Source organism: Macaca thibetana, chromosome 20, assembly GCF_024542745.1.
Source record: "Macaca thibetana thibetana isolate TM-01 chromosome 20, ASM2454274v1, whole genome shotgun sequence".
Classification (NCBI taxonomy): Eukaryota; Metazoa; Chordata; class Mammalia; order Primates; family Cercopithecidae; genus Macaca; species Macaca thibetana.
In genome coordinates, this window is record NC_065597.1 from 43492602 (window position 1) to 43505763 (window position 13162).

The 13162-nt window shown below is 37.7% G+C and overlaps 1 protein-coding gene across 2 annotated transcripts in view; it reads left to right on the plus strand.

Moving 5' to 3' along the window:
• N4BP1 (NEDD4 binding protein 1) overlaps positions 1 to 13162 on the plus strand; it is a 74571-nt gene that overhangs the window by 43873 nt on the left and 17536 nt on the right. For both annotated transcript variants that reach the window (XR_007722226.1, XM_050774813.1), the window contains exon 2: positions 7052 to 8742. Coding sequence is in view for 1 of the 2 variants with exons in the window: in XM_050774813.1 (XP_050630770.1) it covers positions 7052 to 8742 (1691 nt within the window). In the remaining variant the exon portion in view is untranslated. The remainder of the gene's footprint in view (positions 1 to 7051; positions 8743 to 13162) is intronic.

Consider the following 13162-nt stretch of genomic DNA (forward strand, 5'->3'; position numbering starts at 1 on the left):
AAAAGTGAAAGAAGGAAAGACATGTGCCATGCAAACATTTAAAAGAAAGGTGGAGTGTCAATATTACTATCAGTAGCCTTCAGAGCAAAGAAAGTTACCAGATATTAAGAGAGACACTACATAATAGTAAGAGGGTTAATTCAAGAAGACATTATGTAACAGTGCTAAATGTTTATATTCCTAACAATAGAGTTGCAAAATATGTGAACCAAAAACTGGCAGAACTGAAAGGAGAACTTGATAAATCCACAGTTATAGTTGGAGACCTCAACACTCTTCTCTCAATAGTTGATGGAACCATTAAACAGAAAATAAATGAGGATGTAGAAGAACTCAGCACCACCATCAACCAGCCAGGTTCTAATACACATCTATAAAACATCCCAGTCAGCAACAGCAGAATATACATTCTTTATGAGCACCCATAGAAATGTCAAGATAGACCTTATCCTGGGCTACAAAACAATTCTCAATAAATTTAAAATAATTGAAATCATACAGTGTTTTGACTACAAAGAGATCCAACTAAAAATCACCAACAGAAGGATAGCAGGAAATCTTCAAAAACTTGAAAACTAAATAACACTTCTAAATTTATGAGTCAAAGGGAAATTTTGAAAAATATATGAACGAAATGAAAATGCAGCATATCATAGTTTCAGGATGCCACTAAAGCCATGCTGAAAGGGAAACTTCTGCCACTTAAATGCTTACATTAGAAAAGAACAGGCCGGGCCCAGTGACTCACGCCTGAAATCCCAACACCCTGGGAGGCCAAGGTGGGAGGATTGCTGGAGCCCAAGAGTTTGAGACTAACCTTGACAACATAGCAAGACCTCTCCTGTATAATAATAATGAAAGAAAAGTCTTGATAATTTAAGGTTCAAGGAACTAGAAAAAGCAGAGCAAAATAAACCCAAAGCAAGCAGAAGGAAAATATAATAAAGAGCAGAAATTAATGAAGCTGAAAACACAATAGAGAAAATCAGTGAAATGAAAGCTTGTTCTTTGAAAAGATTAGTAAAATCGACAAGTCTCTTAGCAACACTAACAAAGATGAGAGAAGCTGCAAACTACTAATATCAGGAATGAAACCAAGGTGTCTTTGCAGACATCAGAAAGATAAGAAAACTACAAACAACTCTACATACATAAATTTGGTGACTTAGTTGAAATGGACCAGTTCCTCAAAAGGCACAAACTACCATGACTCACTTCATATGAAATAGCTATAAGGCTATTGAAAATTATCTATTAAGGAAATTGAATTGATAATTTTTGAACTCCTATGAAAGAAATCTCCAGGCCCAGGTTGTTTCACTGGAGGATTCTACAAAATGTCTAAAAAAGAATGAACATCAGTTCTATAGAATCTCTTCCAAGAACTGCAAGAGGAGAGAACACTTTCTAACTCATGTATAGCCTGTATTACCCTGATGGTAAACCCAGACAAAAACAGTACCAAAAAGGAAAAAGTCCTTATAGATTCTTAACAAAATATTTACAAATATAATTCAGCAATATGTAAAATAATTATACACCATAATCATGTAGGGGTTATTCCAGGGATGTAAGGCTGGTTCAGTATTCAGAAGTCAATGTAACCAACCATATTAACAGGCTGAGGAAGAAAAATAATCACAGGATTATATCAGTTGATGCAGTAAAGCATTTGACAAATTTCAACACCCATCCATATTCATGATCCTAGAGAATAGGTAACTTCCTCAATGTGATAAAGAGCATCATTAAAAACTTTCCAGGTTTCGTCATTCTTAATGGTGGGAAAGACTGAGTGCTTTTCTCTGTAGATCTTTAACAAGGCAAGCATATTTGCTCACACCACTGCTCCCCAACATAGTGCTGTACTTTCTAGCCACTGCAGTAAGGCAAGAAAATAAACGGCATATAAGTCAGAAAAGAAGAAATATTTGTAGATGACATAATTGTCTGTGTAGGAATTCCCCAGGAAACTACACATACACACAGATCCTTGAACTTCTAATAGGAATAAGTGAGTTCAGGAAGGTTTCATGATTAACATACAGAAATCAATTACATTTTTATATACTAACAATGGACACATAGAAACCAAAATTTTAAATACAACACCATACACAATCGCTCAGAAAAATAAAATTCTTAAAATATGAAATCTTAGAAAACGTACAGGATTTGTATTCTGAAACTCAAAAGGCTAATGAAAGAAAGCAAATGAGATATAAATAAATGTATAGAAATACCAGGTTCCTGGATCAGGAGACTCAGCAGATGTCAGTTATGCTCAGATTCATGTCTGTTGCTGACACGTAATTGTCAGCACAATTGCTGATAAAATTCCAGCAAGATATTTTGTAGACACAGACAAAATTATTCTAAAAGTATATATAGGAAGACAAAGGAACTGGAATAATTAAAGCAATTAAAAATTATAAAGAGTGAGCAAGTCATTACCCAATTTTAAGAAATTATACAGTTACAGTAATCAAAACGGTGTGGTCTTGATGAAGGGATAGACACATAGATTGGAACAGAATAGGGAACTCACAAGTAGCTCCACACAAGTATGGCCACGTGATTTTTTGACAAAAGTGCAATTCAGTGGTGAAAGAATAGCCTTTTCAAGAAATGATGCTACAGCAGTATTATACCTATAGGCAAAAACATGAAGCTCAAGGTAACCCTCACACCTTATTTTAAAATGTACTAAAAATGGATCATAGGTTTAAATGTAAAACTTAGAAGGTAACATTGGAGAGGTCTTCAGTACCTCAGGCTTGGTGAAGAATAAAATCGATAAACTGAACTTCCTTAAAATTAAAAACTTGCTGTCACAAAACACCCTGTTAAGAGGATGGGAAGACAAACTACAGACCAGGAGAAAATATCTACAAGCCACATATTTGACAAAAGACTCTTAGAATATATAAAGAGCTCTCAAAACTCAACAGTAATAAAACAACCCAGTTAGAAAATGGGCAGAAGGATACTACAGACTAGGAAGGAAAGGGAGAGATTTGTTAATAGATACAAAATTACAACTCCCTGGGGAGAATAAATTCTAGTGTTTCATATCACTGTAGAATGACTATAGTTAACAATAATACATAGTTTCAAATAGCTAGAAGGATGATGGAGGATATAGAGTGCTCACAACACAGAGAAATGCTAAATGTTTGAGATGGATATGCTGATTAACCTGTTCTGATCACTATACATTGTATGTATTAAGACTTCCCTTTGTGACCCATGAATATATACAATCAGCTGGGCACAGTGGCTCAGGCCAGCATCCCCTTGTTCTATTAGATCTGCATTTAATTTAACAGTCTGGTTTTCTTTAGAAAACAGACAAAAAATCATAGGATATAGACTGCTTCAATCAGTAGCAACTAATTGTAATCCCAGAATTTGGGAGGCGGAGGCTGAGGCAGAGGGATCACCTGAGGTCAGGAGTTCAAGACCAGCTTGGCCAATACGGTGAAACCCCATCTCTACTAAAAATACAAAATTAGCCAGGTGTGGTGGCACATGCCTGTAATCCCATCCACTTGGCAGGCTGAGGCAGGAGAATCGCTTGAACCCGGGAGATTGCACCATTCCACTCCAGCCTGGGTGACTAGAACAAAACTCCGTCTCAAAAAAAAATATATATATATAGATATACAATCATTTGTCAATTAAAAATTTTTAAAAAAATTCTAGAGACAGGGTCTCGCTCTTTTGCCCAGGCTGGAATGCAGTGACATGATCTCAGCTTACTGCAGCCTCAGTCTCCTGGACTGAAGCGATCCTCCCATCTCAGCCTCCCAAGTAGCTGGAACTACAGGCACACACCAACATTCCCGGCTTATTTTTGGTAGAAATGGGGTTTCACCATGTTGCCCAGGCTAAATTAAAAGAAAACCTTTTTTTTTTTTTAATTTTTTGTTTTGAGATGGAGTCTCGCTCTGTTGCTAGGCTGGAGTGCAGTAGTATGATCTTGGATCACTGCAACCTCCATCTCCCAGGTTCAAGTGCTCTTACCTCAGCCTCCCGAGTAGCTGGGACTGTAGGCGTGCGCCTCCATGTCCAGCTAATTTTTATATTTTTAGTAGAGACGGGGTTTCAGTATGTTTGCCATGATGGTCTCAATCTCTTGACCTCGTGATTGCCTTCCTCGGTCTCCCAAAGTGCTGGGATTACAGGCATGAACCACCGCACCTGGCCTAAAAGAAAACTCTTTCAAGGAAGAAAGTGGACAAAAGGATTAAGTATTTTACCAAAGAGAATATGTAGATGGTTATTAGCACATGGAAAGATATTTAACACCACTGTATTAGGGAGATGTAAACTAAGACCAAATACTACACTCCTATTAGAACAAGTAAAATAAAAAAGAGTGACTGGCAAATCTGGCAAAGTTGTGGAGAAACTGGATCTCTCAAACATGGGTGGGGAAATGTAAAATAGTATAACTATTCTGGAAAGTAGTTTGGCGGTCCCTTGTAAAACTAAACACACACATACCATATGACCCAACAGCAGTTGCCCTCCTGAGCATAGCCCAGAGAAATGAAACTTGAGTTCACATAAAAACTAGCACATGAGTGTTCATAGCAGCTTTATTTGTAGTAGTTCCAAATAGGAACAACTAAAATGTAGGGAGATGGATTAAAAAAACTGGTTCATCCATCCCATGGAATACAACTGAGCAGTAACAAGGAATGAACTCGATATATGCAGCAGCTTGAATGGATTTCAACAGCAGTATGTTGAATGAAAAAAGCGAACCCCAAAAGTCATATATAATTCTATTTTTATAGCATTCTTGAAGTCACAAAATTATAGACATGAAAAATTGCCGGGGGTTAGGGATGGAAGGTAGGAGTAGGTGGACATGACTGTAAAGGGGTAATGAGGGAAATCTTTGTGGTGATATAATAGTTCCATATCTTGACTGAGGTGGTGGTTTCAGGAAGCTGCACATATGATAAAATGACTGCACATATAATAGAACTATATAGACAGAAATGTGTCAGTGTAAATCTCCTGACTGTGAAATTGTACTGTAATTACATAAGATGCAGTGATTAGGGGAAACCGAAGAGTACACAGGACTTTATGTAGTACCTTTGGAACTTCTTGAGAACCTATAATTATTTCAAAATAAATTTTAAAACGTTAAAGCCACAACCTAAATACAGCATAATTTCAAACAAGTGATAGCTAAATGTTGCCTCTTTGGAGATCTTCAGGGATGCTGACTTCAGTCTTTAACACTGCTGCACATTCAGGAAAAGTGGATAGGTTATAGTACTTTATGTTTAACTCAGTTGACATGTTCACAGAAATAGCAAGCTGCCCCATTAAAAAGACAGAGCTTGGCCAGATGCAGTGGTTCACAGCTGTAACCCCAGCATTTCAGAGACCAAGGCAGGCAGATTGTTTGAGCTCATCAGGGGATTTGAGATCAGCCTGGGCCACATGATGCAATCTTATTTCTACAAAATATACAAAAATTAGCCAGGTGTGGCGGTGCATGCCCGTAGTCATAGCTACTCAGGAGGCTGATATGGGAGGATCGCTTGAGCCTGGGAGGTAGAGGTTGCAGTGAGCCGAGATCACACCACTGCACTCGAGCCTGGGCAACAGACCCTGTCTCTAAAAAAATAACAGAACTCCTCTATCCAGCACCAGTTACCTCCATGCTTTACCACCAAGACCACAAATACTTCAGGTGCTTTTAGAAGGAGGTAAGGGAGCTCATATATCTGCTGTTTCATCTACTTATAAAGATGTTGTAGTTCTAAATTTCAGATGCACAAGGAATATTTACACACGTTTGAATATTCTCACTGAAGTTGTGTAACTATCACAGCAAGTATATAGTAAGTACAGGCTTACCATGCCTCTTCTTGACTAGTGCTGCACAGGTTTAACTTTTTGGTAACACCATTCTAATTTTAGTTTAAAGTATAGATCAGATATCTCCAGACTCATTTCCTACAAATTTCTGTCCAGAATTTTGACTGATCATTTAAGTAACAGCGTTGTTACTACTTAGTAAGCACTTACTATGTGCAAGGCACTGTTGTCGAGACTTTACCTTCCATTATCTTTTTGAATTCCCTCAAAACCCCTGCGGTTACACTCCTTTTATAGTTGAGGAAACTGGGCTTAGAGGGATTAGGTAACTTGAGCAAGATAGTACCTGTCATATGGCTGGAATTTTAGACCAAGACACTGACCCCAGAGCCAAAGTTATTAACAGATATGTTCCTGTGTGTGTGTTTGCTTGTCTGCTTGATTCATACTTCTGACTCCAGTAGCAACTAATTGCTAAGAGAACTCAGTTCCCTTTCTTGCCTCATTTCAGCCTCCTTTCAATACCAGCATCTGAGAACAGCAATACTGTCCAGCATTCACTTGTTCTATTAGATCTGCATTTAATTTAACAGTCTGGTTTTCTTTAGAAAACAGACAAAAAATCATACAGGAGATAGATTGTTTCAAACAACTGGAAAAAAAAATTTTGTTAATGTTATTCTTGCTTCTTAATAAGCTTGCTTTTGCTTTGAAAAAAAAAAAATTAATGTGATTCTTTATACCTTCAAGAAATCTGGAAACCAAGGGTAATAGTATCAAAAGTCAAGATTTGTTCTCTAGTCAGTCACTTGATTTGATTATTTATCTCTTGATTATGTCATGGAAGTAATACATTACTGGTAGCAAGCAAAGATGTCTTTTCATTAGAGATGTAAATAAATCCATCCTTGGGATTATTCACTGTGTAGCTCAGCAAATCCATAAGATCACATTGCATAAAATGTTACAAAATACCCACCTTTTAGATTTGGATGAAAATTTTTCGGTTCCTCTAAAGATGATTTAAGCAAGTTATATCTGTTACTTTCAATGTTTTATTTAAAACATGACGTTTTGTTCAAAATTACAAACATGCTTGTGATTTTTATAAAATTGACCTGACATTTGTAGTTGCATGTGTAATTTATTATGTGCTATAAGGAACTTTTGTAAATTGACCTAATTTCTTATTTTCTCTTTACAGGAATATATTAAAGGAATCTGTGAACCTGAACTAGAAGAAAGAGAATGTTACCCCAAAGACATGCACTGCATTTTTGTTGGGGCAGAGAGCCTGTTTCTGAAAAGCTTGATTCAGGATACTTGTGCTGACCTCTGCATTCTGGACATTGGCCTTCTTGGCATCAGAGGAAGTGCTGAGGCCGTGGTCATGGCTAGGAGTCACATTCAACAGTTTGTAAAGCTCTTTGAAAATAAAGAGAACCTACCCAGTAGTCAGAAAGAATCAGAGGTGAAAAGGGAATTCAAACAATTTGTTGAAGCCCATGCAGACAATTATACAATGGATTTGTTGATTTTGCCCACTTCCTTGAAAAAAGAACTTTTGACACTCACACAAGGTGAGGAGAATCTCTTTGAAACAGGAGATAATGATGTTATTGAAATTAGAGATTCTCAACAAACAGAGTTTACACAGAATGCTGCCACAGGGCTGAATATTTCCAGAGATGAAAGTGTTTTGCAGGAAGAGGCAAGAAATAAAGCTGGGACTCCTGTTTCTGAGCTTACAAAACAAATGGACACAGTCCTTTCTAGCTCACCAGATGTGCTTTTTGATCCAATAAATGGTCTAACCCCAGATGAAGAGGCACTTTCCAATGAGAGAATTTGTCAGAAAAGGAGATTTTCTGATTCTGAAGACAGGCATACCAAGAAGCAGTTTTCTTTGGAAAATGTTCAGGAGGGGGAGATTTTACATGATGCTAAGACATTGGCTGGAAATGTAATAGCTGACCTATCTGATTCTTCTACTGATTCTGAAAATTTAAGTCCAGATATAAAAGAAACTACTGAGGAAATGGAATACAACATCCTCGTAAACTTTTTTAAAACCATGGGCTATTCCCAAGAAATTGTTGAAAAAGTCATTAAGGTGTATGGACCATCTACTGAACCATTATTGCTCTTAGAGGAAATTGAAAAAGAAAATAAAAGATTCCAAGAAGACAGAGAATTTTCAGCTGGTACAATGTATCCAGAGACCAACAAAACCAAAAATAAGGGTGTTTATAGCAGCACAAATGAGCTTACAACTGATTCCACTCCAAAGAAAACACAGACTCACGCACAGCAAAATATGGCAGAAAAATTTTCTCAGTTACCATTCAAAGTGGAAGCTAAACCATGTACCTCAAATTGCAGAATTAATACTTTCAGAACAGTGCCAATAGAACAGAAACATGAAGTCTGGGGTTCAAACCAGAACTATGTTTGTAACATAGACCCTGAAACTGATGGCCTTTCACCTTCTGTTGCCTCTTCAAGTCCCAAAGAAGTCAATTTTGTTTCAAGGGGAGCTTCAAGTCACCAGCCCAGAGTTCCAGTTTTTCCTGAAAATGGTTTACACCAGCAGCCAGAACCCTTGCTTCCAAATAATATGAAATCTGCCTGTGAAAAACGTTTAGGATGTTGTAGTTCTCCTCATTCTAAGCCAAATTGTTCAACCCTTTCTCCACCAATGCCACTGCCCCAGCTGTTACCTTCAGTTACTGATGCAAGGTCGGCAGGACCTTCTGATCATATTGATTCCTCAGTTACTGGAGTTCAAAGATTTCGAGATACTCTAAAAGTACCCTACAAGCTGGAATTAAAAAATGAACCAGGGAGAACAGATTTGAAGCACATTGTTATAGATGGGAGCAATGTTGCAATTACGTAAGTCCATTCTCTGCAGATTGTTTTATTTTAAATAGGGCTCTAAATGGTGTCTGAGAATCACATGTATATAGGAACTATACATACATGTTGTATATAGTTGATCTGTAGCCTTAGGGTCGGATGGTGGAGGGGAATGGGAACCAACTGGTTGGAAAGGTTTTGTCAGTCCATCTTCTGGATTCATGAACTTTACTTCACCCTGCTGAACTTAATTTCTAAGGGCAAGAGAGGACAGAATATTATCTTTTCATATTGCATTGCTCAGTGATAGATAGTATAGTGACTTTTAAGTCATTACATTCTTAATACTGTGAGTACCATTATGTTCTAATCTAAATAAGAAAACAAAGCTTAAAGCACAAGGATTTTTTTTATCTTATGTTAGAGTATGCCTGATCTCTAGCCTAGAGTATGCAGTGGTAATAGGTGTGGTGTACTTCTCTGGATAGAGCAATGGCAATTTCCTTTCAAAGGAAGTTAGTTTGAGCTTCATTGTGGGCCTCTGCTCTTATTAAAAGTTTATAATGTTTTTAATAAAAGACATCATTTAATGAACCTGTTGTTTCTAGTTAGCCTGTCTTGGAACTCCTCTTAGTTGAAAATCCTCTGATTTGAAACCCGTACACTTGGATTTCTTTTCTAAGGGGCAGTTTAAGATCGTGGCTAAGAAGTGTGTGAGGGTCAAGAGCCTCCCCGCACTGTGGACCAGCTGTTTGATTTGGGGCAGGTCACTTAACTGTTTGGAGTTTCAGTTGCTGCAATCTGTTGCCTTCTGACCTGTCCTTAAGGACATCTTTACCATATCATTTCAACAACTGTGTAAAGTCTGCCTTCTGTTTTCAAAACCAGTCACCCCATTGTTAAAAGAAAAACTTCGGGCAAATTAAATTTAGCAGAGTTGATCTGCACAAACAATGATTTATGAATCTGGCAGCACCCTAAACCAGGAGAGGTTCATAGAGCTTCACTCAGCAATGAGGGCCAGTGGTATTTATCGGCAGAAGAGGGAAGTGCCCTGCAGAAACAACTTGATTGCCTACAGGTTGGCATTTGCCTTATCCAGGCATCCTGTGATGAGGCATTTGCCTTATGTAGACGTGGTCTGAACAGTTGCCAGCCTGTGATTAGCTGAAGCTTAGCTGCTGTGATTGGCTGAGACTCAGCTTTTTTTTTTTTTCCCACAAGAATACTCTTAGGTTGCAATTTGTTCACATACTAAGGTTGCAGGTCACTATGTATGGAGGCAACTTTAGGCCAAATTTAATTTAACACCATTGATTTTTGAAGAAATATTCAAGGTCTGGCATTTTAAGTAGCTACAATTCAATAAACAGGGCACCTGGACATGGAATGAGGAAGAAGTTGCCAAATCTTAAAAATACTTTTCTGAGTTGCCAAATGTTTGTATAACTTCTTTTTTGGGAGTTCTGAGAGATCAGTTAATGCCCTGAGTTTTTAAGAATACCTATTAGGATTGAAAAATAAATGTTATTTTTGAAATATATGTTTATAGTATATTTGTAATTTTTGGTTTGCAAATTTTTTATTAGGATTTTCAGATACACAAGATAAAATAATGAATTCCCATGGGTTCCTCACCCACCTTCAATAATTACCAGCTCATGATCAGTCTTGTTTCATCCTAGCCCTTACCTCTTCCTTCCACCCCTATTATTTTGAAGGAAATCTCAGCTATATGTTCATAAATATTTTAATATGTATTTTTTAAAATATAAGGATTATTCTGGTTTTTATTATTTGAATGAATTATTGATGCTGTGTTTTGCTGTCAAAAAGAAAATGCCATCATTTCAGATGTTAAAATTTGAAGACAGGCAGCAAAAATATGCAGTATGTTTATCGTCATTTCCAAATCATGTTTATTGTCATTTCACTTTGGTTTTTTTGGCAGCCCTATTAGGGGAAACCCAGCAAATGACCCGCAGCTGCATAGCGATATCTAAGCAAAAATGTCAACTTCAGTCACCCACACCCCAAGCCCGGAACAAGTTCTTCATTGTTATGATTTCTTGAGCCAACTAGTGACACAAAATTTAGGTCACAGTTGTGAGCAGTTCTCATCCTCTTTCACTTTTCTGTATGTGGAAGGATTTTCCAAATAGGAAATGCAAGTTAACATAGAATGAGCAGTGATCCTGATGCTTTTTAAAAACCTTTTGGGGTAGTTAACAGGCATATTTCTCAGCAGGGTCACTGTTGGAATTTAGAGTGGTGTTACCTATCTGACAGGATGTTTTGCAAATCTAGTCCCTCCCACTTTGCTTATAATATCCTTCCCCAGTCATTGTGACACCCCAAACATACTCCCACATATTTCCTAATGCCCTGAGTACAGTATCATCTCTTTTGAAAACTACCAATTATTACACTAAGAGAAAGCTGCAAGCTTTCTTTTTTTTTTTTTTTTTTTTTTGGAAAACTGATTGTTTTGGGCGGATTTACATTTTCTTTGGATTCACAGATGTCTGTGTTTAAAGGCAATACTTTTACAAGTGAGTGTGTTACTTTAAGGAGACAGACTTGTACTTAATTTGATGTATTGTTCTGAAAATGTCAGTAATTAAGATTTACCCATATTCTAGGAAGAAACTGCATAATGGGTATAGAGTTTTATTTTGGAGTGACAAACATTTTGGAACTAGGTGGTTGCATGGCATTGTGAATGTAGTAAATGCCATTGAATTTTAGTCATGTGAATTTTACCTCAATTTTTTTTGGAAGTTGGAAAAAAAATCAGCCCTTATTTTAAATCAGTTGCTTCAATGTTAAGTGTGAATTAACTTTGACTAGATTCCATGAAGAAACTGATTTGTGTTTCTTCTGTTCAGTGAACTACCTCTAATACCCATAGTCCCTGACATATAGTAGGAACTCATTAAAAACTTGTTGATGAATTAAAGGCAAATTAGAATTTTTCTTTTTTTGAGAGGTGAAGTCTGACTATTTTGCCCAGGCTGGACTCGAACTCCTGGACTCGACCTATCTTTCCTAGTAGCTGAAGCTATAGGCATGCCTTACCATGCCCAGTTTAGGATTTTTTTTAGTGGCTTTCTACTACCCGTTCGTAACTTCATGGTTACTATTCCAGTGGCCAGTTGAGATTTTTAACTGAGACCATATATTTAATGCAACAAATATTTGGGATTTTAAAGCCGAAACACCCATTATTATGTGTCAGGCACTGTATTTTTAAAAATGCAGCCTTCACACCAATTGTGAGGCAAAAGTTATAATTTATACAACATGAAGTGGCTTAGAAATGTTTTCCAGGGTTACATAGATAGAGATTTGGACCCATAATGTCTTTCCCCAGAGCTGCCGTATACCGTCTCTCCTCCAGCAGAAGTTAAGGTTGGAATTTTCAGGCCAAGGCATCATTGGATACTTAAGTCTTGGGTTGCACAGCACTGTAACTAAAGCTTACGGATTTGACCCAAGTAGTTGGGGAAGTACTTATTTGATTCCTTAAGCAATAGGATCTGTTGGTGTGGGCCCCACCCTAAAGCAGCCTAGGCCAACCCTTCAATGTATTTTTGTAAAGCCTTTGTTCATTCATTTTCCTATCCAGAATGAGGTCTGCAGCCCATACCACCTGTGAAAACCTCCACAGTACCCTGTTTAATGCTGCCAATTTTGTATATCTTGTTCTTGCCCCCTCGTCACCATGAATGAGTCAAATGATGAGTAAGTGGAAATTGTTTTGTGATGTATGGCTAGACAGCACAGTAGTGGCCAAGAAACATTTGGGCTCTGTCAGCCTGAAACTTCAGCCTGAGAGCCCCTGACATATGGGGTGATAGTTTTCCATGTAGATGAGGTTTGCCCCTTCCCTTGCCAGAATTATGTATTTTAACCTTTTTTTCTCATACTAGTCTTTTCCATATTAGGGTTCCATAAAAAGAAATTTTTCCTGGGTAACTCAGAAAGGACTTTCCGCTGTCTCCACACTGCCCTGTCTGGTGCTATGGCTGCCATGAGTTTTTATCAGCTGTGTGTCACCCATCTCTCCTCTGCTTTGGACACTTTCTTTTAGTTGCCAGCATTCTATAATATGGCAAACAACCAGATAATATAATCTTTAACCAATTATATGGAAACAGGCATTTAAATCTCTTGAGGGCCTGCACACCTGTCCTCCCAGACTTAATAACTGTTCATTCTGTATTTGGAGCTGGGAGCCCCAGATCTTTGGCCTTTCCGTAAGTAGCAAGGTGTTATTATATATATACTTTGCCTCTGGGTCAAGATAGACCTTTGGTCTGGGTTTACCTGTCAACATGCTACTCTGGTTTGATTGCAGAAAGGCTAGGAGACAGTGATGAGTAAGCACATGCCTACTCAGGGTATAGGACTTGAAGTAGGAAGAACGGTCCTTAATGGACCCTCTGTATTATTT